The following is a 27071-nucleotide window of genomic DNA, read 5'->3' as shown; positions in this document are numbered from 1 at the left end:
GTCCCATGTTTCATTAGCTGAAAGAAAATATCTCAAAAATGTACCATACGCACCAAAAGCTTATTTCTCTCCAATGTTGTGCACACATTTGTTTAAATCCCTGTTAGTGAGCATTTCTCCTTTTCCAAGATAATGCATCCACCTGACAGGTGTGGCATATTAAGAATCTGATTAAACAACATGATCATTACACAGGTGCACCTTGTACTGGGTGCACCTGTAAAAGGCCACTCTAAAATGTGCCGTTTTGTCACACAACACAATGCCACAGATGTCTTAAGTTTTGAGGAAGCCTGCAGTTGGCATGCTGACTGCAGGTATGTCCACCAGAGCTGTTTCCAGTGAATTGAATGTCCATTTCTCTACCATAAGCCACCTCCAACGTCATTTTAGAGAATTTGGCAGTATGTCCAACTGGCCTCACAACCGCAGACCATGTGTATGGCAGACTATGTGTATGGCAGACCATGTGTATGGCAGACCATGTCTATGGCGTCATGTGTGTGAGCGGTTTGCAGATGTCAAAGTTGTGAACATAGTGCCCCATGGTGACAGTGGGATTATGGTATGGTCTTGGATGGAATGGAATTTTGATAACTAAAAGACGGATTGGGGTCTTTTAATTGTCATCTCTTTGCAGCAATAGCCGTTTGCTTTCCAAACAGTTTTTCCGCGATTGCTTTTTTAAATATTGTGATATGCCTGGCTGGGTCTCTCTGCTTTTCACTGACAGTTGTAACTCAACATTCATATATTCTATTTGGAATATTCAGCGCTCGCTGCCCAAATTGCGTGCCCTTCCGACTGTAGGCTATGCGATTTAAAACAATCCACAGTTTTTTTTGTAAAGAAGCTAATGATCCTCTGTGACCAAATCATGCTTTCTGGTGTAGTAGCCTATTTTGAATGATTTTATTTATTTCTTATATACAGGAGTAAGCTAATTAGGTTAAATCATTTTGGCAATTTAAATACATTTACCGTAGGGAAAGCTTAGCTTCCCCTAACCTTATGGACACACCGCCTACACCTTTTAATGTGTCAGAAACACAACCAGCCATGATGTTTTCATCTGATTGTCAAACAGGCACTCCTGTAGGCAACCCGGCACATTCGTTCACTCACAAAATAACTTCAGCATCCAAACCCACCCCAACAGTGCATTGGGCACCCGCTATTTGATGAATGGAAAGAGACATCAGTTACACCACACCTATTGCGATGACATTCTGCGATTGTCATTAGGCCTACACTTGTAGCCTGAATTAATGCATCCACTGTTGTTCATGCGTGCCTTGGTCTCAGCCACTCATCTCTGTCTGTGAGTGTCTCAGCCACTCATCTTCACTCATCTCCACCTTGACAAAATGTAAGTGTTCTCCTCAAACCACAATGCAATTTGGAGCGTATGCTACCTTATTCCCAGTCAACTCACACATTTTTCAGGTGGCTGACATGCAGTAACGTTCAAAATTGGTGTAATAGCCTATAGTTTTTTTGGCATGTTGTATTAATTAGATAATGTTTTACCGGTATAGCGTATGCCCACTATTTCTTAGTGGGTATGGGCAGGCTTAAGCTATGGACAATGAACACAATTGCATTTTATCGATGGCAATTTGAATGCACAGAGATACCGTGAGGAGATCCTGAGGCCCATTGTCGTGCCATTCATCCGCCGCCATCACCTCATGCCGTGTCGCAAGGATCTGTACATCATTCCTGGAAACTGAAAATGTCCCAGTTCTAGGCCTGCATACTAAGATCAACAGATGCATATCTGTAGTCCCAGTCATGTGAAATCCATAGATTAGGGCCTAATGAATTACTTTGAATTGACTGATTTCCTTATATGAACTGTAACTCAGTAAAATCTTTGAAATTGTCAAACAATCACTTAACAAAGGCGCTCCTGTAGGCAACCCGGCACATTCGTTCACTCACAAAATAACTTCAGCATCCAAACCCCAACAGTGCATTGGGCACCCGCTATTTGATGAATGGAAAGAGACATCAGTTACACCACACGTTTATATTTTTGTTCAGTGTATTTAGTATAGTTTTATCTAAAAAGGACAACTTTATTCATTTCACTATAATAAAAATAAAAAAATTACCTGAGTAGGACGGTCCTCCCCTTCCTCCTCTGAGGAGCCTCTACTGTTCAGTAGTACTTTCATGAGGGCGGTGTGTATTGTGCACTTCACAGAGAGAATCAAAGGCTGAGTCAAGGCTGGAGTTGATAGTTGCGGGTTTACATTCTACCCCATATCTGTGATATCTGTGATACAGGGGAGTCCTGAAACCATTGATACAAGTGTATCAATAGTCCACTTCTCCCAGTGTAATAAAAATGTGCTGGGATTGTAACCCTAATCTTCTATTTCATGTCTGAAATGTGGTCTCTCGCCTGCTATAGTAGAATGGCTCCTGAGAGCAAAACTGCATAGCATGACCGTTTCCCCTCCCTTTCTGCTTGACCTCCATGGTCGAACACAGAGCCTGTTATTTGACCAGTCAGCAACAGCCCCCCCCCCCCCTGTGATTTTGAAAACCATTCAACCAAAACTGTGACAACGGACAGGAAAGGTCCAAGAGGGGGAGCGGGAGCACACTTCACTTTCCCGATGAGTGTGAAGAAGAAAGAGAGGCTTTGTCCCCAGAGTAACAGGGATTCCACAGGTCAAGACAATATTATAGCGATGTTAAAACATAGCACATCAGCCTTAAGTGTCTGTATCAATCTGTCTTCTCCATGGACAAGCCACCTATCCGTCTTCATTGACCCGTGTTCTATCCTTCCCCCTTCTAACACCCATCATACCCCCTCACGCCCTCCAATGCACAGCTACCGTATCATATTCCTCTTTCCTTCTCTCTCACCATTTCCCTCTCTCTTCTCAGATCTGACTATGACCTGGAGTATGACAGCTATCCAGATGACCTCTACAACAGGTAGGCAGCTGTACTGCACCTGCTCTCACCTACATACCTATGTTATAGGAGATTCTTGTTCTTTACTCGCATGGACAAGTAAAAAACAGGCTCTGTTATGATCCAGTTTTCTTGTTTAGAACTCGTACTCAGATGTTATATGTAAATACCCACGGGGCAAAAACTGGTTGAATCAATGTCGTTTCCCTGTCATATCAACCCCAAAGAATCAATGCGATGACGTTGAATCAACATGGGAACACTGATTGGATTTGCAAAAAGTAATCTACTTTGAACCTAAATCCAATGACATAGTGGCATTGTTTGTTGATTTCAAGTTGAATTCACATTAGTTGACAATTCAACCAAGTTTAAATCCAAATTAGACGTTGAATTGACATCTGTGCCCATTGGGGATGTTCTCTTGTGCTGCAAAGCCCCTTCTCAAAGTGAGTGCAATTCTCTAGTCTTCCCTCTCCTCCTCTTTGATTGCATGTGTCTCATGGACAGGCTTATCTCTGACTCCTGATTCGTCTAAGAGGAGGAGTATGGCTGCTTGTGAAAGTCATGCATGTTGAATATGATACCAGAGAATATACTGTACCGCCTTAGTGTTAACTCCTTTTAAATCCCCTTGCCTGGTACAGCCCAAATGGCTACACAGCACAAAAGACACTTGCTTTGCTTCAGTACCTCTGTCTGTCTATATTATTCCACAAGTGATAACAGTGAGACTATGGTGAAGGGCCACAGGGAGGGAAATGCTGTGGTGTTCTGAGGGGAGTCTCAAATTGAGCCCGTTCTTTGCATTGAGGCTCCACTTGAATAGCCTAATTAGCCAGGCTTTGATTGGCTGCAAGGAGTGGGCCCTCTGTGTCTGGTGCTGATAAAGGACGCGGTGGAGAGGAGAGATAAGAGAAGAGTGTGCAGAAACTTCTGGGGGAGGGGGGCGTTCGAGCAGCGAAATGGGGACACTGAGAAAGCATCTATCTATATCAAAGAGCTGCTGATGCTTTGTCTGCAGGGACAGCATAGATAGGGATTTATGAAATATGATAAGCATGTCCATATATACACTACCGTGCAAAAGTTTGGCGTCACTTAGAAATGTCCTTATTTTTGAAAGAAAAGCTAGTTTTCTGTTCATTAAAATAACATAAATTGATCAGAAATACAGTGCAGACATTGTTAATGTTGTAAATTACTATTGTAGCTGGAAATGCCTGATTTTGAATGGAATATCTACATAGGCGTACAGTGGCCCATTATCAGCAACCATCACTCCTGTGTTCCAATGGCATGTTGTGTTAGCTAATCCAAGTTTATAATTTTAAAAAGCTAATTGATCATTAGAAAATCATTTTGCAATTATGTTAGCACAGCTGAAAACTGTTGTCCCGATTAAAGAAGCAATACAACTGGCCTTCTTTAGATTAGTTGAGTATCTGCATTTGTGGGTTCGATTACAGGCTCAAAACGGCCAGAGAAATGAAGGCTATTCCATGCAAAACATTGCCAAGAAACTGAAGATCTCGTACAACGCTGTGTACTACCCCCTTCACAGAACAGCGCATACTGGCTCTAACCAGAATAGAAAGAGGAGTGGGAGGCCCCGGTGCACAACTGAGCAAGAGGACAAGTACATTAGAGTGTCTAGTTTGAGAAACAGACGCCTCACAAGTCCTCAACTGGCAGCTTCATTAAATAGTACCCACAAAACACCAGTCTCAACATCAACAGGGAAGAGGTGACGGGGATGCTGGCCTTCTACCCCTTAATCACTATGATAAAAATAATGTTTTTCTTAAGTATATTTTTAACAAAGCTGAGATCTACTGTGAGGTCTAAAGTGTAGGAATACAGGTGAAATTTACATTTACAGACACTCTTATCCAGACATACTGTTCTTAAGAAAGCTAGATAGAACCCCTTGACTTTTTCTACAAAGGATTAAATAAAACATTTTCCTCAGCAATCTAGACACAATACCCCATAATGACAAAGCAAAAACAGTTTTTTTGAATTCTTTGCAAATGTATTAAAAAAAAAAAACTGAAAACTGAATAGTTATGTAAATACCTTATTTAAATAAGTATTCAGACCAACATTGAGCTCAGGTGCATCCTGTTCCCATTGATCTTCCTTGAGATGTTTCTACAAATTGATTGGAGTCCACCTGTGGTAAATTCAATTCATTGGATATGATTTGGAAAGGCACACACCTGTCTATTTAAGGTACCACAGTTGACAACCATCTCTGCAGCACTCCACCAATTAGGTCTTTATGGTAGAGTTGCCAGATGGAAGCCACTCCTCAGTAAAAGTCACATGACAATCCGCTTTGAGTTTGCCAAAAGGCAGCTAAAGACGCTCAGACCATGAAAAACAAGATTCTCTGGTCTGATGAAACCCAGATTGAACATTTTGGCCTGAATGCCAAGTGACACGTCTGGAGAAAACCTGGCACCATCCCTACGATGAAGCATGGTGGTGGCATTATCATGCTGTGGGGATGTTTATCAGCGGCAGGGACTGGGAGACTGGTCAGGATCAACGGAAAGATGATGGAGCAAAGTACAGAGAAATCCTTGATGAAAACCTGCTCCAGAGCCCTCAGGACCTCTGACCGGGGTGAAGGTTCACTTTCAACAAGACAACGAGAAGCCACAAGTCTCTGAATGTCCTTGAGTGGTCCAGCCAGAGCCTGGACTTGAACCCGATCGAACATCTCTGGATAGACCTGAAAATATCTGTGCAGCGAAGATCCCCGTCCAACCTGACAGAGCTTGAGAGGATCTGCAGAGAAGAATGGGAGAAACTCCCCAAATACAGGTGTGCCAAGCTTGTTGCATCATACCCAAGAAGACTCTAGGCTTTAATCGCTGCCAAAGATGCTTCAACAAAGGACTGGGTAAAGGGTCTTAAAACTTATGTAAATGTGATATTTCCATTTATTATTTTTAATAAATGTGCAACATTTTCTAAAAAACAGAATTTGCTCTGTCACAATGGGGTATTGTGTGTAAATTGACGAGGGGGGAAAAAAACAATTTAATACATTTTAGAATAAGGATAATAACGTAACAAAATGTGGAAAAACTAAAGGAGTCTAAATACTTTCCGAATTCACTGTATCTCAGTTATAGTAAGTACATTTTTCCTCAATAAAGCACCTATAAGCAAAGTCAGTCCTAGTAGGGAGGGAGTCAAGAGCAAAAGGCTTTTTTTTATGGGGGTGGGGGATGGGTGAGGAGGTGGTGCACGGTGGGGTGCTGTGGGATTATTTTAGATACTCTATGAAGAGGTAAGGTTTTAGATGTTTTTGGGAAGATGGACAGGGACCCTGCTGTCCTAGCTTCAGGGGGAAGATGATTCTGCCATTGGGTTGCCAGGACAGAGAAGAGCTTTGACTGGGCTAAGTGGGAGCTTCCCTCCCGTAGAGGGAGGGCCAAGAGACCCGAGGTGACAGAACAGAGTACTCGGGTTGGGGTCTAGGGTTTGAGCATAGCCTGAACGTAGGGAGGGGCAGTGCCTCTTGCTGCTCCGTAGGCAAGAACCATGGTCTTGTATTGGATGTGAGCTTTGACTGGAAGCTAGTGGAATGTGGGGAGAAGCGGGGTGACATGAGAGAACTTGGGAAGGTTGAACACTAGGTGGGCTGCAGCGTTCTGGATAAGTTGCAGGGGTTGGATGGTATAAGTCACTGCTTTGATGTTTGCAGAGAACGACAGGGTGTTGTCCAGGATCACACCAAGGTTCTTTGCACTCTGGGAGAGGGGCACCATGGAGTTGTCAACCATGATGGAGAGGTCTTGGAGCTGGCAGGCCTTCCCTGGGAGGAAGAGTAGCTCTGTCTTGTCGATGTTGAGCTTGAGGTGGTGGGCCGACATCCAAGCTGACATACTGTATCTGCCAGGCACACTTAGATGCGTGTAGCCACCTGGGTGTCAGAAGGGGGACAAGAGAAAAGTAGTTGAGTGTCATCCACATAGCAATGATAGGAGCGACCATGTGAGGATATGACGGAGCCGAGTGACTTGTTGTATAGAGAGAAGAGGAGAGTACCTATAACCTAGCCCTGGGGGACACCAGTAGTGAGAGTATGTGGTACAGACACAGATCTTCTCCATGTCACCTGGTTGGAGTGGCCTGCCAGGTAGGATGCAATTCAAGAGTGTGCAGAGCCTGAGGCTTGAATGGGTGGAGAGGAAGAGCTGATGGTTCATGATGTCAAAAGCAGAGGATAGATCTAAGAGGATGAGAGTCAGCTTTGGTAGTGTGGAGAGCCTCCGTGACACAGGGGAGAGCAGTGCTTAATTTGTAAATCGGGAGGTGCTGGAACAAAAAGTGAGCATGAGAGGGGGCTTCCCTGGGGAGTTCTGAGGTACCGGAACGCATGGAAGAAAAAGTAACCTTTATAATTAAGCATTGCATGCATATAATCGCATTTGAGTAATGGCATAAGGCAGTAGAGTAGAGGCACTTAAAGAAGTTGCACACATGGGGATCATTTTAAGTAGCTTAGGGTCCAGGAAAAATGTGGCCTTTTATAAACGCATTTCACGCAATTCTACGTCATTTTACATGACTGGAGACTTTGCCAGAATCTTTTCTAATACCACACAAATGATCGAAATGGCAGGATACTTTGACACTGAGAAATTGACATGAATAAAAACAACCTTTTCTTGAATCCATCAATAGTGTAGGCCTAGGTGTGTGGAGACATATTATAGGCAATGACATGAGATGCTTTCCAGTTTAACTGAATACACATATTTAGCAGACATTATTTAGCAGACTTAATACAGTAGAATAGAATAAAGCATATACATGAGATGAGTAAAGCAGTATAAAACATTATTAATGTGACTAGTGTTCCATTATTTAAAGTGGCCAGTGATTCCATGTCTATGTATATAGGGCAGCAGCCTCTAAGGTGCAGGGTTGAGTAACTGGGTGGAAGCCAGCTAGTGATGGCTATTTAACAGTCTGATGGCCTTCAGATAGAAGCTGTTTTTCAGTCTCTCGGTACCAGCTTTGATGCACCTGTACTGACCTCGCCTTCTGGATGATAGTGGGGTGAACAGGCCGTGGCTCGGGTGGTGATCTTTTTGGCCTTCCTGTGACATCGGGTGCTGTAGGTGTCCTGGAGGGCAGGCAGTGTGCCACCGGTGATGCGTTGGGGAACCACCCTCTGGAGAGCCCTGGGGTTGCAGGCGGTGCAGTTGCCGTACCAGGCGGTGATACAGCCCGACAGGATTCTCTCAATTGTGCAACTGTAAAAGTTTCTTAAGGTATTAGGGGCCAAGCCAAATTTCTTCAGCCTCCTGAGGTTGAAGAGGCGCAGTTGTGCCTTCTTCACAACACTGTTTGTGTGGGTGGACCATTTCAGATTGTCAGTGATGTGCAAGCTGAGGAACTGGAAGCTTTCCAACTTCTCCACTGCACTCCTGCTATGTGGATAGGGGCGTGCTCCCTCTGCTGAATTAAAATTCTGATTGTACTGTTATACAATACATAGCCTACCAAATATTATTCATAGCAAAAAAACATAAAACAACAATTATTTAAGAATGCTTTGGTACATCTTCTCCAAAACTAAACAAATTCTGGTCATCACCTTTGAGTGTAAACTGTATTATTATGCATACTGGATGGACTGGTTATCTTATCCTACACTCGAAACTTTCTATCCATGAGTCTGGGAGAGAATTTATAGCCCCAGGCTATGCTGTTGGTTCGTGGATTGTCAGGGGGCTTACAATTAGGCTATTAGGCTATTGGGCAATTAGTGAATTTGTATTTGATTTTGAATAGCCTAATAGTAGGGCATTTGTCATAATTAATTGGGTGACACATTATCTTTAGTTATCCAGAATATCTCACCACCATGCGTTTCCATCTCCTCTTCTCTCTCCTTTAGACCTATTCCTTTCCTGAGCGAGCAGACAGGCTGTTTAGTTAAATATGTTTAGTTAAACAGTTTAGTTAAATATGTTTTGTTGCAAAAACATGTTACTATCGATTTTAAGGAACAGATTTCACTTGGTTTCCCAAATTAAGCACTGGGTAGCTGCAGGAACAAGGTTGGAAAGCCCATTGCATACAGAGTTTGGGCGGAATATCACCTGTCTTGCCAGCGAGAGCATGCACCTCAAACAGTGGTTGATGCGTGGAGTAAAATAAGTGATATTATATTTATTTCTCCGAAGTAGCCTACAAAACGGACCGGTTGGAAAGCGCCGGCTATTCGAGTGCATACTGATGGCATATTTTCCCTCCTGCCCCTGTTCCTATCCATTTGATAATTAAGCAATAATACATGAGAGGCCATGTGTTATGACATTTTTTACCATGGCTGTAATGTGGTCATAGCCACGAGGCGAAGCCCACCACAGCCATGATAAAAATGTAATAACACATGGCCTTGAGTGTGTTATTGCTTTTATACAATGGGTTACCAGCATTAAAAATCAAGATTATTTCCCAAACTATCCATTTTTAAACAATACTGTACATGATGCTACATTCATTAACACGGGTTATAATCATCCATTTTAAATCCAAACTAATTTGACATATTAGTAAAGATGAGATTAAATTGAGAATGGGTGAAAATCTGGGTGAAATAGGGGTGAAAATATGACCACTTTATGAGAGAACAGCTGTGAAGCCTGAAGCAAGGAACAGAGTGCAAGTTCTTTTGCTACTTTCTCGAAACGTCAATAGCCTATAGTTTAACCATGCAGTCCATATATGTTTAGACTTCTAAGACATTCTAAGGTTTGTATCATTAACAACTTGTTACATCTCATCCTGCCACGCCCTCTACTGCTCATCCTGTCTCTCCTTGACCTGCAGCATTCCTGGAACTCAAGCGTAGCTTCCTTACTCAGCCCGACCCAGAACTCCAGTTCATCGTGGAGGTGGACGCCTCTGACACCGGCATAGGTGCTGTTCTGTCTCAACGTTCCCCCTCTGATCAAAAGGTCCACCCATGTGCATTCTTTTCCCTTAAGCTCTCACCTGCAGAGAGGAATTTTGACATAGAAAACTGGGAACTTATTTGGGATAGGGGGCAGCATTTTCACTTTTGGATGAATAGCGTGCCCAGAGTGAACTGACTCCTACTCAGTCCCGGATGCTAATACATGCATATTATTATTAGTATTGGATAGAAAACACTCTGACGTTTCTAAAACTGTTTGAATGATGACTGTGAGTATGACAGAACTCATATGGCAGGTGAAAACCTGAGAAAAAATCCAAACAGGAAGTGGGAAATCTGAGGTTTGTAGTTTTTGAACTCAGCCCCTATCAAATTCACAGTGGTATATGGGTTATTTTGCACTTCCTAAGGCTTCCACTACATGTCAACCGTCTTTAGAATGTTGTTTCAGGCTGCTCCTGTGAAGGGGGGCCGGATGAGAGCTGTTTGACTAAGGGGTCTTCCAGCAGCCTCGTTCTCAGTCACACGCTTTCACATGAGAGGTGTCTCGTTCCATTGCTTTTCTACAGACAATGGAATTCTCCGGTTGGAACATTATTGAACATTTATGATGAAAACATCCTGCAGATTGATTCTATACTTAGTTTGACAAGTTTCTTCGACCTGTAATATAACTTTTTTTTCTACAGTCTACACCACAGGTATGGCTGCCGCCACTCCCCCAGTACTCTGTATAAAATAAATAATTCAAATACTGAGCTATATTGACTGCTCCAAAAAAATGAGAAATTGTATTATTTTATGCTAAAACAATTTCTCAGAGAAAGAGAATTTGTTTAATTAACAAGGAATGGGAATGTGTTCTCCAACACATAAAACATTTGAGAAAAATGCTCAGGGCCGTTGAAAGGTATTGAAAACAGGGGTGTCAATCATTTTGACCCCTTCCCTTTTGAGAAAAAATGTATTACTTGTTCAACAAAATCTCTTTCTCTGAGCAATTGTTTTAGCTTAAAATAATATAATTTCCCAATTTCTCGGAGCAAATGTATTAGTATAACATATTAACCCCATCTTTTTGGCAGACAATACAGCTCAGTATTTGAAATATTTATTTCAAACAGTAATTTTTGCTCATCATTATAAAAGGTGTCAATCATTTCAGAGCCCACTGTATGTATTTTGTCTTATTTTTAAAAAAAAATCAATAAAAAAATCAACTACCTTGTACCAAGGGTACACAATTCAACCTGTCTGAGTTGGGGGACCTTGGGGCTATTATTTTCTCATTTCACCGTTTAAATGGCCTTTTAGGTGTCCTTGCTTATTCACAGCTACAGTAGCAAGACTCATTGACAGGGTTTTTCCTGTGGATTACAGAAGGTGACAGCTCTTACTTCTGTACACTGAAAACTCAGCATTTTCACAGATAGAGAAGATGACATGGCTCATATAATGGTATCCCTAGAAGTACTGAAATAAGGGACCATGTTTCTATGGGTAATTCCATCAATGAGGTGTGTGTGTAGAAAAGCTATTGCCCTCCAATTCTTACCCCCAGAACCTAAAACACCCCCATTTCTTATTGTTTTGTTCCCCAATCAGTGCAGTATATAGGAGCTGCCTCTCCATATCAGGCTCAGCTAGCAGATCATATGATGATGCAGTGCTTCCCTGAGGGCTGCGGGTAGTGGGGCAGCAGGTTTTCTGTAGTGAAACTATCTATTGACCCATACTGTATCCACATGACCTGACATTCCCCCTGGTTGTCCGCCGCTGGTGGTGATTTCACAGATGGGTGAACACAGTCTCCCTGCATAGCTGACTGGACGCCTGGCCACCCGCCCCACTGGTCCGGAGAAAATAACACAGCTCAGGCCAACTGTGGAGCACTGTGAAGCAAGGGGGAAACACCACAGCCATGGAGGGAAAAGGGCTGAGAGGGAGAGGGGATGACAGAATGAAAAACGAGGCCCTTCACAGCCAGCTCAGGCATTGCTGATCCGTTCAGTCCCTTCTCCCCTCTTTCTTCTGTCTCTATCTCATCTCTTTCTCTTCCTTTACTGCCCCTCACACAGCCACCGCAATACAAGGCAATTTAAGAAGTATCCTTACTTCATCCTACACTGGTGTAGGATTAGAGTGACTATACACTGAGTGTACAAAACATTAATGCTCTTTCCATGACAGACTGATCAGGTGAATCCAGCTGAAAGCTATGGTCGCTTATTGATGTTACTTGTTAAATCCAATTCAATCAGCGTAGATGAAGGGAAGGAGACAGGTTAAATAAGGATTTTTAAGGCTTGAGACAATTGAGACATGGATTGCGTATGTGTACCATTCAAAGGGTGAATCGGCAAGACAAAAGATTTAAGTGTCTTTGAACGGGGTATAGTAGTAGGTGCCAGGCGCACCGGTGTGTGTCAAGAACTGCAACGCTGCCGTGTTTTTCATGCTCAACAGTTTCACGTGTGTACAATGAATGGTCCACCACCAAATTGACATCCAGCTAACTTCACACAACTGTGGGAAGCACTGGCCGTGCTGCTGCGCCAGTTTCAACTGTTCTGCCTGCGGCTATGGAACCCTGACCTGTTCACCGGACGTGCTGCCTGTCCCAGACCTGCTGTTTTCAACACTCTAGAGACAGCAGGAGCGGTAGAGATACTCTCAATGATCGGCTATGAAAAGCCAACTGACATTTACTCCTGAGGTGCTGACTTGTTGCACCTTCGACAACTACTGTGATTATTATTATTTGACCATGCTGGTCATTTATGAACATTTGAACATCTTGGCCATGTTCTGTTATAATCTCCACCCAGCACAGCCAGAAGAGGACTGGCCACCCCTCATAGCCTGGTTCCTCTCTAGGTTTCTTCCTAGGTTTTGGCCTTTCTAGGGAGTTTTTCCTAGCCACCGTGCTTCCACACCTGTATTGCTTGCTGTTTGGGGTTTTAGGCTGGGTTTCTGTACAGCACTTTGAGATATCAGCTGATGTAAGAAGGGCTATATAAATACATTTGATTTGATTTGATTTTGAGTCAACATGGGCCAGCATCCCTGTGGAACGCTTTTGACACCATGCCCTGACGAATTGAGGCTGTTCTGAGGGCCAAGGGGGGTGTAACTCAATCTTAGAAGGTGCTCCTAATGTTCTTTACACTCAGTCTATATGTCCTTTTTACAAACGACCAACATCTGATTTACAGTGGATCCAAAAAGAGCTTGGGTAATTTTGTCAAACAATCATTACCCTTTCACTGAGTACCATGCATCATCTTATAGGATTGTCTTTGAATATTTTATTATAGAGTAAACTCACTTTGCACTGTAGTATGAAATGCTTTCCCTGATGCATTCTCCTTGAGCTGAGCATATCAAGTGTGTGAAAAAAATATTTATTGGTAGTTATCTGCTCTGCTGAGGATTTAAAGCTTACAAAGGTACAGTACTCTCAAAGTAACACTTTCTCTCTCTCCTTCATGGACTTTTTTTTGTTGCCAGAGAGTACATCTAGAGTACAGTAGGTAATCATATTCAGTTCTCAGTAAAGCCAACTATGTACCTTCAGTTCTTTTTCACTTCCATAAAGTACTGTATGACTCATACACAATTGTGTATAATGTAGTACAAGTATGTTCTTTTTCATTTATAAACAGTTAATGTAGAACGGCAGATACAGTGCATTCGAAAAGTATTCAGACCCCTTCCCCTTTTCCACATTTTGTTATGTCCAAGCCTTATTCTAAAATGGATTAAACACAACATTTCCCTCATCAATCTACACACAATACCTCATAATGACAAGACGAAAACAGGTTTTTAGAATTTTTGCCAATGTATTGAAAAATATATTTATAAATACCTTCTTTACATAATTATTCAGACTTGAAATTGAGCTCAGGTGCATCCTGTTTCCATTGATCATTATTTGTATTTATTACGGATCCCCATTAGCTGCTGGCAAGGCAGCAGCTACTCTTCCTGGGGTCCAGCAAAATTAACCTTTCTGTTGCAGGCGTTCCGCTAGAGACCCACCTCAACAACATCCGGTGAAAATGCAGAGCGCCAAATACAGAAATTGTCACGTTCTGACCTTAGATCCTTTGTTATGTCTTTGTTTTAGTATTGTCAGGGCGTGAGTGTAACGGTTTTCTTGTGTTGAAGGAGAGGTGGACAAAAACGCAGCGTGGTGATTATTCATGGTTCTTTAATGAAGAAACTATACATGAATAGACTAACAAAACAAGAAATGTGAAAAACCAAAACAGCCCTATCTGGTGCAAACACAGAGACAGGAACAATCACCCACAAACAAACAGTGAAACCCAGGCTACCTAAGTATGATTCTCAATCAGAGACAACTAATGACACCTGCCTCTGATTGAGAACCATACTAGGCCGAAACATAGAAATACCCAAATCATAGAAAAACAAACATAAACTGCCCACCCCAACTCATGCCCAGACCATACTAAATAATGACAAAACAAAGGAAATAAAGGTCAGAACGTGACAGTGAGTTGGGTGTGTTGTCTATGTTCCGTTTTCTATGTTGTGTTTTTGCGTTTGGCCTGGTATGGTTCTCAATCAGAGGCAGGTGTCGTTAATTGTCTCTGATTTAGAATCATACTTAGGTAGCCTCTTCCCACTTGTGTTTCGTGGGTGTTTATTTTCTCTCTTTGTGTATGTCACCAGACAGGATTGCTTCGGTTCGTATCATTCTCGTTGTTATTTTTGTTTTAGTGTTCTGAGTTGAATAAATATCGTCATGAACACGTACAATGCTGCGCTTTGGTCCGATCCTTGCGACTTCTCGTCAGAAGAAGAGGACGAGCGTTACAGAAATAGTCATCATAAACATTCATAAAAAATACAAGTGTTATACATCGGCTTAAAGATTTACTTCTTGTTTATCCTGCCACTTTGTCAGATTTCAAAAAGGCTTTATGGCGAAAGCATACTATGCGATTATCTGAGGACAGCGCTTACAAAAGTATACAAACATTTTACAACCAAGTAAAGGAATTACAAAAGTCAGAAATAGAAATAAAATGAATCACTTACCTTTGAAGATCTTCATCTGGTTGCAGTCACAAGAGTTCCAGCTACACAATAAATGTACATTTTGTTCGATAAAGTCCCTCTTTATATCCCAAAAACTCTATTTTGTTGGCGCATTTTGTTCAGTAATCCACTGGCTCAAAGGCGGTCAAAACATGCAGACGAATACATCCTAATAGTACCGGTAAAGTTTGTTGAAACATGTCAAACGATGTTTATAATTAATCCTCAGGTTGTCAATTGTCTAAATAATCGATAATATTTCAACCAGACAATAGCGTATTCAATAGAAAGGAAAAACAACGAAGGGCGCTCACTCTGTCATGCAAGCAAACCAGCACTGCATGATTCTACAGTCCACTGACAGAAAGGTCTCATTCTTCTTCATTTTTTAGAAAACAAGCCTGAAACAATGGCTAAAGACTGTTGACATCTGATGGAAGCCATAGGAACTGCAATCTTGGTCCTAACCCATTAGATACTCTATAGGCATTCAATTGAATATACCCACATCAGAAAAATCCCACTTCCTGGATGGATTTTCCTCAGGTTTTAGCCGGAGCCAGTTCTGTTATACTCAAAGACATTATTGTAACAGGTTTGGAAACTTTAGAGTGTTTTCTATCGAAATCATCCAATTATATGCATATCCTAGCCTCTGGGCCTGAGTAACAAGCAGTTTACTTTGGGCATTCTTCTCATCCAGACGTCGAAATACTGTCCCCAAGTCATAAGAAGTTTAAGGCAATTTATAACATTTTAAAAAAACATTACAATCCATTCACAGATTTTACAACATCAGTTACAGTGGCTTGTGAAAGTATTCACCCACCTTGGCATTTTCCTTATTTTGTTGCCTTACAACCTGGAATTAAAATAGATTTTTGGGGGGGTTTGTATCATTTGATTTACACAACATGCCTACCACTTTAAAGATGCAAAATATTTTTTATTGTGAAACTAACAAGAATTAAGATTTTAAAAAATTAAACCGTGAGCTTGCATAACTATTCAGCTCCCCAAACTCAATATTTTGTAGAGCCACCTTTGCAGCAATTACAGCTGCAAGTCTCTTGGGGTATGTCTCGATAAGCTTGGCACATCTAGCCACTGGGATTTTTGCCCATTCTTCAAGACAAAACTGCTTCAGCTCCTTCAAATTGGATGGGTTCTGCTGGTGTACAGCAATCTTTAAGTCATACCACAGATTCTCCATTGGATTGAGGTCTGGGCTTTGACTAGGCCATTCCAAGACATTTACATGTTTCCCCTTAAACCACTCGAGTGTTGCTTTAGCAGTATGCAGTTGTCCTGCTGGAAGGTGAGCCTCCATCCCAGTCTCAAATCTCTGGAAGATTGAAACAGGTTTCCCTCAAGAATTTCCCTGTATTTAGCACCATCCATCATTCCTTCAATTCTGACCAGTTTCCCAGTCCCTGCAGATGAAAAACATCCCCACAGTATGATGCTGCCACCACCATGCTTCACTGTGGGGATGGTGTTCTCTGGGTGATGGGAAGTGTTGGGTTTGCAACCAGACATAGAGTTTCCTTGACAATTTTAGTCTCATCTGACCCCTATGTTTGGGGAGTCTCCCACATGCCTTTTGGCAAACACCAAAAGTGTTTGCTTATTTTTTTCTTTAAGCAATGTTTTTTTCTGGCCACTTTTCCATAAAGCCCAGCTCTGTGGAGTGTACAGCTCAAAGTGGTCCTATGGACAGATACTCCAATCTCCGCTGTGGAGCTTTGCAGCTCCTTTGGGGTTATCTTTGGTCTCTTTATTGCCTCTCTGATTAATGCCGTTCTTGCCTGGTCCGTGAGTTTTGGTCTTATCTTAATCTTATTTAGGGGCTTCATAGCAAAGGGGATGAATACATATGCACGCACCACTTTTCCGTATTTATTTTTTATAATTTTTTGGAACAAGTTCTTTTTTTCATTTCACTTCACCAATTTGGGCTATTTTGTGTATGTCCATTATATGAAATCCAAATAAAAATCTATTTAAATTACAGGTTGTAATGCAACAAAATAGGAAAAATGCCAAGGGGGATGAAAACTTTTGCAAGGTACTGTACTTCATGTGGAATAGAGATCCATGTAGTCATGGCTCTATGTAATACTGCGTGCTTCCCATAGTCTGTTCTGGACTTGGGGACTGTAAAGAGACCTCTTGTGGCATGTATTGTGGGGTATGCATGGGTGTCCAAGCTGTGTGCCAGTAGTTCAAACAGACAACATGTCTCACACCTCTCATAAATACAAGTAGTGATGAAGTCAATCTCACCTCCACTTTCAGCCAGTAGAGATTGACATGCATAATTATTAATATTAGTGTTCTGTGTACATCCAAGGGCCAGCCATGCTGCCCTGTTCTGAGCCAATTGCAATTTTCCTAAATCCTTTTTTGAGGCACCTGACCACACGACTGAACAGTAGTCAAGGTGCGACAAAACTAGGGCTTGTAGGACCTGCCTTGTTGATAGTGTTGTTAAGAAGGCAGGGTAGCGCTTTATTATGGACAGATTTCTCCCCATCTTATCTACTGTTGTATCAATATGCTTTGACCATGACAGTTTACAATCCAGGGTTACTACAAGCAGTTTAGTCATCTCAACTTGCTAAATTTCCACATGATTTATTACAAGATTTAATTTAGGTTTAGAGTTTAGTGAATGATTTGTCCCAAATACAATGATTTTAGTTTTAGAAATATTTAGGGTTAACTTATTCCTTGCCACCCACTCTTTGTCAAGTGCTGCAGTCATTTCAGTTACTGTGGTAGCTGATGTGTATAGTGTTGAGTCAGTGTCAGTGGCATGTTGAGTCAGTGTCAGTGGCATGTCGTTCGTAAAGATTGAAAAAAGCAAGGGGCCTAAACAGCTACCCTGGGGAATTCCTGATTCAACCTGGATTATGTTTGAGAGGTTTCCATTAACGTACACCCTCTGTATTATCTTAGACAAGTAATGCTTATCCACATTATAGCAGGGGGTGTAAAACCATAACACATACATTTTTCCAGCAGCAGACTATGATCAATAGTGTCAAAAGCTGCACTGAAGTCTAACAAGACAGCCCCACAATCATTTTATCATCAATCAATCATCTCTCAGCCAATCATCAGTCATTTGTGTAAATGCTGTGCTTGTTGAGTGTCCTTCCCTATAAGCGTGCTGAACATCTGTTGTCAATTTGTTTACTGTGAAATAGCATTGTATCTGGTCAAACACTTTTTTTCCCAGAAGTTTACTAAGGCTAATTGGCTAATTGTTCAGCTATTTGAGCCAGTAAAGGGGGCTTTACTATTCTTGGGTAGCAGAATGACTTAATCTTCCCTCCATTCCTGAGGGCACACACTTTCTAGTAGGCTTAAATTGAAGATGTGGCATTGAGATGTTTTTACAACTTGATTGGAGTTGGACATGATTTGGAAAGGCACACACCTGTCTATTGCATGTCAGAGCAAAAACCAAGCCATGAGTTCGAAGAAATTGTCTGTAGAGCTCCAAGACAGGATTATGTTGAGGCACAGATCTGGGGAAGTGTACCAAAACATGTCTGCAGCATTGAAGGTCCCCAAGAACATAGTGGCATCCATCATTCTTAAATGGAAGAAGTTTGGAACCACCAAGAGTCTTCCTAGAGCTGGCCACCCGGCCAAACTGAGCAATCGGAGGAGAAGGGCCTTGGTCAGGGATGTGACCAAGAACCCGATGATCACTCTGACAGAACTCTAGAGTTCCTCTATGGAGATGGGAGAACCTTCCAGAAGGACAACCATCTCTCCAGCACTCCACCAATTAGGCCTTTATGGTAGAGTTGCCAGATGGAAGCCACTCCTCAATAAAAGGCACATGACAGCCTGCTTGGAGTTTGCCAAAAGGCACCTAAAGGACTCTCAGACCATGACTGGGGACTGGAAGACTAGTCAGGATCGAGGGACAGATGAACAGAGCAAAGTACAGAGAGATCCTTGATGAAAACCTGCTCCAGAGCGCTCATGACTTAAGACTGGGGGCGAAGGGTCACCTTCCAACTGGACAATGACCCTAAGCAAACTGCCAAGACAGTGTCAAAAAAGTCATACTTTCCGAATGCACTATATTTCCTTTTCAAGTCAAGTAGGAGTTTAGTGTGGTCCTCAGTAAGGAAAAGGCAACAGCAACCCTCACATATAAGCCAACCTGATCCCCTCCTTGTGATCGCTTTTGATCCCCTGATTGACAGCAGCAATATGTTAGGGGTTTTAGTAGACGGAGGTCAGGATCAATCTTCAGAGTGACGGGAGTTGGGTGGGGGGATCAGGAGTGTATGGGCGGAATCCATAGACCATAGGCAGCATCTCTGTCAAACTACACAATCTCAGAGATGACTACCTCTATCTTCTCTGGGATGTCACACATACACACACAGCTGCAGTGATCGTGCTGGTATCGGAAGAGATGCCTGCACTTAGAGGGATGAATGGGCTGGTTAACCTCAAACGCTCTGAGAGAGAGAGAGAGAGAGAGAGAGAGAGAGAGAGAGAGAGAGAGAGAGAGAGAGAGAGAGAGAGAGAGAGAGAGAGAGAGAGAGAGAGAGAGAGAGAGAGAGAGAGAGAGAGAGAGAGAGAGAGAGAGAGAGAGAGAGAGAGAGAGAGAGAGAGAGAGAGAGAGAGAGAGAGAGAGAGAGAGAGAGAGAGAGAGAGAGAGAGAGAGAGAGAGAGAGAGAGAGATACACAGAGACACAGAGAGATATTAAGAGAGACAGAGGAAGAGAGAGAGAAAGAGGGGATATGCTACCTCTTAGCCCAGACCAGTGCAAATCAAAGCTCCCCAGAGCTATTTGGCGCACCAGGCTATGAGATCAAATGAAAATCGATTACATCAGTATATCACTGTGATTATCGAGTACATTTACTCCATATGTAATGGCACCAAATGGCTTATGAATATTATAAACGAGTCCACTATTTAATTTGATTGGCATGAATAACCTAAAACTGAACATTTGTCTGGAGGAAGGTGTTTTCAGTGCTGCCAGCCTGCCAGGAAGATTGAGTCTCCTCCTACAGTGGACAGTATATGGAAAGTCTATGGTCAACTCTCTTTTGGGAATTTAGGAAAGGTTGCTCTGACACATCAGCAGATGATTGTTTTAAAGAGCATGCGTTTATGAGACTTAGAACCTATAGCTGTCATTGCCTGGTCCTATCATGTGGTCAGGAAATCCTTAGGACCCTAGGACCATAAGTAAGGTTTTGTTTACTTACAAATATGACAAAGTACTTACTGTATAATTACTTATTAGATCATGTTGTTTCCCCACAGGGTGTTTGACTACCAGCGTGTCCCAGCCTCCATGATGCCAGCCCCAGTGGAGCCCAGCCCTATGAAACACTCCCATGGCCCCTCTTCCTCCTCCGGCCTGCACCGCTCCAGAGACAGACTACAGGGCAAGAGGAGTGCCCAGCGTACCGGCTCTTCCAGCAACAGGGCTAAGTGTAAAGGACCCCACACACTGTAACACACACACTCACAACAGACTCTTTACAATGTTAGCTCACGCACACCTGCACTCACACACACACACTCACCACACACAGACACACTCATTAAAAAAAACTCATTACAGGGTGAATGTCATCTGTGTATGTGCACTTAGCGTTTTATCTCGAATGTGTGTGTGTGTGTATATCGGCTTCTTTGCACTGACTATGTGTGTTTGTATGTGCGTGCCTATGAATCCACTTGGGAGTGTGTGTATATTGAATGCCTGAGTGTTCCTCCTAGTGTAATGCCATGTCTGCATGGGGGGAAGCAGCCCTGGGAGCCCCAGGGCACAGTCAGAAGCACCAGATGGTCTCTTCATTAAAAGCCTTTTGACTGCAGGGCCCCTCTCCTTCCACTACCCAGCCTATCAACATGCTGCAATTATACCAAGTTAATAGTGCATAACAAATAAGAATTGTTTATACTAGTTTATTACAAGCCTTAATAGTTTTTACTGCCAGCCCATCATAGGGGAATTAGATTGTCTTTGTAGCTGCAGAGGTCAAACAGCTTTTAATAGCAAAGAGTTTCAGGGTTGTTTTCTCAGAGCTGGGGTTGTGATATGAATTTCCCATTAAAGACCATAGGCTAGTGGAGAGGAGATGTTAAGGCCCTGGGAGTGAGGGTGCTTCCACTACACTAAGTGATGGTGGAATGCTTGGGAAAGACAAAGTGAGTATGTGTATGTGAGTACAGGCTTCAACACCATGAACTATTACAGGCCTCTCTAGGACAAATCCTATTTTAAGACCTGCACTCACAACTTGGACTTTCGTGCAAATCATACATCAATGTTAATGGGAGATTTATGTCATTTTCTCTCAAAAGAGGAATATTTCTTAAATCTAAATGTCTCTCTTTCCTTTCTCCCTCCATTTCTCTCTCCCTCTTTCTCACCCTCTCTCTCCCTCTACAGTGAAGCTGGCAGAGCTGTTGGCCATAAAGAGTGAGTTGACTCTGATCAAGGTGCAAATTGATGGACTGCTGGACAGTGTGGAAAAGATGGACAGACGGAGAAAAGATCACTCAGGTTGGCGCCTGGACTGGAGAGTTTATGTCATATTATAAACTTGATGTTTCGAGCCCTGAATAATGATTGGCTGACAGCCGTGGTTTATCAGACCGTATACCATGGTATGACAAAACATTTATTTTTACTGCTCTAATTACATTGGTAACCCGTTTATAATAGCAATAAGGCACATCAGGGGTTTGTGATATATGGCCAATATAGCACGGCTAAGGGCTGTATCCAGGCACTCCTGGTTGCGTCGTGAATAAGAACAGCCCTATTGGCCATATACCACACCCCATTGTTCCTTATTGCTTAACTATCTCGTCATTAGGAGCTTAACTTACAGAATTTCCCCTGCTAACATTACATTGTTTTGTAATCCTCTTCAGAGTCAATGATAATGAGAGATAACACGTGGAGGGGAAAATGACTATTCATTGATTAAAGTAAAGAACTACTTAACATGGCCAAAATTATGTGGACGTTGAACATCTCATTCAAAAATCATGGGCATTATTATGGAGTTGGTCCCCCTCTGCTGGTATTACAGCCTCCACTCTTCTGGGAGGGCTTTCCAGTAGATGTTGGAACTGCTGGGACTTGCTTCCATTCAGCCACAAGGGCATTAGTGCGGTTGGGCACGGACGTTGGGCGATTAGGCCTGGCTCGCAGTCGGCATTCCAATTCATCGAAAAATGGTGTTCAGTGGGGTGTAGGTCAGGGCTATGGGCATTCGAGTCAAGTTCTTCCAGGCAAACCATTTCTGTATGGACCTCGTTTTGTCACGCTAAACGGTTGCATCAAAGCACAGACTTGACTAGAATGTCATTGTATGCTGTAGCATTACAATTTCCCTTCACTGGAACTAAGGGGCCTAGCCCTAACCATGAAAAACAGCCCCAGACCATTATTCCTCCTCCACCAAGCTTTACAGTTGGAACTATGCATTCGGGCAGGTAGCCCAGATTCGTTCATCGGACTGCCAGATGAGGAGGCGTGATTCATCACTCCAGACAATGGGTTTCCACTTCTCCAGAGTCCAATGGCGGCGAGCTTTACACCCCTCGAGCGGACAATTGGCAATGCGCATGGTGATTTTAGACTTATGTGCGGCTGCTCGGCCATGGAACCCCATTTCATGAAGCCCCCGACAAACAGTTATTGTGCTGATGTTGCTTCCAGAGGCAGTTTGGAACTCAGTAGTGAGTGTTGCAACCGAGGACAGACAATTTTTACACAATATGTGCTTCAGCACTCAGTGGTCCCATTCTGTGAGCTTGTGTGGCCTACCACTTTGGGGCTGTTGTTGCTCCTAGATGTTTCCACTTCACAATAACAGCACTTCCAGTTGCCCGGGGCAGCTCTAGCTGACTTGTTGTAAAGGTGGTATCCTTTGATGGGGCCACGTTGAAAGTCACTAAGCGCTTCCGTACATTCCATTCTACTGCCACTGTTTGTCTATGGACATTGCATGGCTGTGTGTAAGATTTTATACACCTATCAGCAACCGGTGTGACTGAAATAAGCAAATCAACTAATTTGAAGGGGTGTCCACATATTTTTGTCCATGTAGTGTATTGTCATCAGATTATTGTGGGCCCATTATGACTACTATCTATTATCATTTGGGGCATCTTGCATCAGTGAGCACTGCATCAACAGAAAATTAAAAAAAATGGGCAATGCCTAGAAGGTAACCGTCGGCAGGCTTTGTTGTGCACAGGACTGGGACGTTGGCTACCGTTGACAAAGAAAGCAGTTCAAAAACACAGTTAAAGCAATATTCTATGGACTATATTCCACAGAGAGGTACACTGAAAACTATCACGCTCAACAATTGTGAAAACAACTGTGTGCGTGTGTCTGGTCCAGATTCACCTCTGACCGGGGAGGGCAGTGTGTCGGACTCAGTGAGCAGTCTGGACGACTCCCCTGTCAGCCTTCACCACAGACAGAGAGAGAGCCCAGAGCCAGGAGAGGCCAGCGATGATTACCACCAGCACCACCACAGGGTAAACACAAAACTCTTCCTCCTCCTACTGGTGATTGCTCACTCCTGCACCTCAGCAATGTTATATTACTGTTTGGTTCGTGAGTGAACGTTTTACATTATCATAGATTTTCATTATTTGTTCTGAAAGTGCATATCTTCTACATGTTGTGGAATGGGCATGCAGATCACTGTAGCATTGGCTGTCACAGTTGCAATAGTTCTGGAAAAGTGTGTGTGTGTGTGTGTGTGTGTGTGTGTGTGTGTGTGTGTGTGTGTGTGTGTGTGTGTGTGTGTGTGTGTGTGTGTGTGTGTGTGTGTGTGTGTGTGCGTGCGTGTGCATGTGTGCCATAGAACAAAGAGAGTGAGATATGGGGAGATGATAATTGATTAACTATTGTTCTCAGATTTTGGGACTCGTACATACATTACATTCTTTGCGCCCATCTCTTCAAAAGAAGAGTAATTATCTACAATTACAGCCAAGTGTCTCCCTACCTGGCTGACACAATAAGTGTTCTGCCTCCGTACCACTGTTCATTATCTATACCAGGCTGTGTGGGCTGAGCGGTAGGTGTGTTCACCAGGCAGGGGAGCCATTGTTTCTCTGACAGTTGAGGGGGAAAGGGGGAGGAAGATGGAAGGAATGAATAGAGACGAGTGTTTACCAGTCAACCACAATACAGTATCCCAAATCTGTCCTAATGGCAAGGAGTAATAACACTTCCTAGGATTGCCAGGGAGTGTCACTCATCCCTCCTAAACTTGGTTAAACAGATGCACAGATGGAGAGTTACAGTCACAGCGAAATCTGGTAACTGTCAGATAACTGTTTTTGTGATCTGTGAATGTGATGGTTTCTGTGATGGTGAGCAAATGTATCACAGTGTGTTTCATGTCAGCATATAAAGTCTCACTCGCTCTTGTGATTTCTCAGATACATAACCATCATTCTGATCTGGAAGATAACATGTGAGGAGATCAGGTATACATGGCTAATAAAGGTGATCTGTCAGGATTATAGCACTCAACATGATTGTTTGCATGTGGATTCTGTTACATTTCAGTGTGTAATTACATGTTAATAAGAGTGTAAGTAAGTATTGGTTCATTCTTAACTATCATTATAACTTTTACTCTCTCCAGACTCAAGGAACCCAATGACAGCAGCACAGCGACATGGAGAGGGATTCAAGTGAAGAGGAGTGATCATCTCTGATCACAGTCAACTTGGACAGAACCCTCAAATACACTGTACCTTACAAAGTTGGATCTTCAGTGAATCTTTTCTTTTGATGAGTAAGAAATATTTCCCTGGTTACCCTCAGTTCCTTTCCTACAGTAAGCTTCTGTCCACCTTCGTGTCTCCAGCTCCCCTTTGTAACAGGTTCCTACAGACTTATGGACTCAACAAAATATGGCAGCTTTAAAAAAAAATGTGTAGTCTCTTGAAGAATGGGTCTGACAACTGATATGCATCACACAGACAGACACACCCACATTTATACAACTACAGTTGAAGTTGGAAGTTTACATACACTTACAGTGCCTTGCGAAAGTATTCAGCCACCTTGAAATTTGCGACCTTTTGCCACATTTCAGGCTTCAAACATAAATATATAAAACTGTATTTTTTTGTGAAGAATCAACAACAAGTGGGACACAATCATGAAGTGGAACGACATTTATTGGATATTTCAAACTTTTTTAACAAATCAAAAACTGAAAAATTGGGCGTGCAAAATTATTCAGCCCCTTAAGTTAATACTTTGTAGCGCCACCTTTTGCTGCGATTACAGCTGTAAGTCGCTTGGGGTATGTCTCTATCAGTTTTGCACATCGAGAGACTGAAATTTTTTCCCATTCCTCCTTGCAAAACAGCTCGAGCTCAGTGAGGTTGGATGGAGAGCATTTGTGAAGCAGTTTTCAGTTCTTTCCACAGATTCTCGATTGGATTCAGGTCTGGACTTTGACTTGGCCATTCTAACACCTGGATATGTTTATTTTTGAACCATTCCATTGTAGATTTTGCTTTATGTTTTGGATCATTGTCTTGTTGGAAGACAAATCTCTGTCCCAGTCTCAGGTCTTTTGCAGACTCCATCAGGTTTTCTTCCAGAATGGTCCTGTATTTGGCTCCATCCATCTTCCCATCAATTTTAACCATCTTCCCTGTCCCTGCTGAAGAAAAGCAGGCCCAAACCATGATGCTGCCACCACCATGTTTGACAGTGGGGATGGTGTGTTCAGGGTGTTGCTTTTACGCCAAACATAACGTTTTGCATTGTTGCCAAAAAGTTCAATTTTGGTTTCATCTGACCAGAGCACCTTCTTCCACATGTTTGGTGTGTCTCCCAGGTGGCTTGTGGCAAACTTTAAACTACACTTTTTATGGATATCTTTAAGAAATGGCTTTCTTCTTGCCACTCTTCCATAAAGGCCAGATTTGAGCAATATACGACTGATTGTTGTCCTATGGACAGAGTCTCCCACCTCAGCTGTAGATCTCTGCAGTTCATCCAGAGTGATCATGGGCCTCTTGGCTGCATCTCTGATCAGTCTTCTCCTTGTATGAGCTGAAAGTTTAGAGGGATGGCCAGGTCTTGGTAGATTTGCAGTGGTCTGATACTCCTTCCATTTCAATATTATTGCTTGCTCAGTGCTCCTTGGGATGTTTAAAGCTTGGGAAATCTTTTTGTATCCAAATCCGGCTTTAAACTTCTTCACAACAGTATCTCGGACCTGCCTGGTGTGTTTCTTGTTCTTCATGATGCTCTCTGCGCTTTTAACGGACCTCTGAGACTATCACAGTGCAGGTGCATTTATACGGAGACTTGATTACACACAGGTGGATTGTATTTATCATCATTAGTCATTTAGGTCAACATTGGATCATTCAGAGATCCTCACTGAACTTCTGGAGAGAGTTTGCTGCACTGAAAGTAAAGGGGCTGAATAATTTTGCACGGCCCATTTTTCAGTTTTTGATTTGTTAAAAAAGTTTGAAATATCCAATAAATGTCGTTCCACTTCATGATTGTGTCCCACTTGTTGTTGATTCTTCACAAAAAAATACAGTTTTATATCTTTATGTTTGAAGCCTGAAATGTGGAAAAAGGTCCCAAAGTTCAAGGGGGCCGAATACTTTCGCAAGGCACTGTAGGTTGGAGTCATTAAACTCGTTTTTCAACCACTTCAGAAATTTCTTGTTAACAAACTATAGTTTTGGCAAGTCAGTTAGGACATCTACTTTGTGCATGACACAAGTAATTTTTTCCAACAATTGTTTACAAACAGATTATTTCACTTATAATTCACTGTATCACAATTCCAGTGGGTCAGAAGTTTAAATACACTAAATTGACTGTGCCTTTAAACAGCTGGGAATATTCCAGAAAATGATGTCATGGCTTCAAAAGCTTCGGATAGGCTAATTGACATTATTTGGGTTAATTGGAGGTGTACCTGTGGATGTATTTCAAGGCCTACCTTCAAACTCAGTGCCTCTTTGCTTGACATCACTGGAAAATCAAAAGAAATCAGCCAAGACCTCAGAAAACAAATTGTAGACCTC

The 27071-nt window shown here is 42.5% G+C and overlaps 1 protein-coding gene across 2 annotated transcripts in view; it reads left to right on the top strand.

The window, feature by feature from the left end:
- LOC139381544 (RNA-binding Raly-like protein) overlaps nt 1-25012 on the top strand; it is a 41141-nt gene extending 16129 nt beyond the window's left edge. The window contains exons 3-8 of one of the 2 annotated variants that reach the window (XM_071125181.1): nt 2905-2955; nt 20271-20443; nt 21409-21522; nt 23380-23519; nt 24435-24482; nt 24644-25012. In XM_071125181.1, the coding sequence (XP_070981282.1) occupies nt 2905-2955; nt 20271-20443; nt 21409-21522; nt 23380-23519; nt 24435-24473 (517 nt within the window). In that variant the 3' untranslated portion in view covers nt 24474-24482; nt 24644-25012. Of the gene's footprint in view, nt 1-2904; nt 2956-20270; nt 20444-21408; nt 21523-23379; nt 23520-24434; nt 24502-24643 lie in introns of both variants that reach the window. The other variant, XM_071125171.1, reaches the window with a different exon arrangement.
- Nucleotides 25013-27071: the final 2059 nt, after the last annotated feature.

The sequence above is a fragment of the Oncorhynchus clarkii genome, chromosome 2 (assembly GCF_045791955.1).
Source record: "Oncorhynchus clarkii lewisi isolate Uvic-CL-2024 chromosome 2, UVic_Ocla_1.0, whole genome shotgun sequence".
NCBI lineage: Eukaryota > Metazoa > Chordata > Actinopteri > Salmoniformes > Salmonidae > Oncorhynchus > Oncorhynchus clarkii.
The sequence above is the reverse complement of the archived record's forward strand: the minus strand, read 5'-3'. Positions and strand labels throughout refer to the sequence as shown.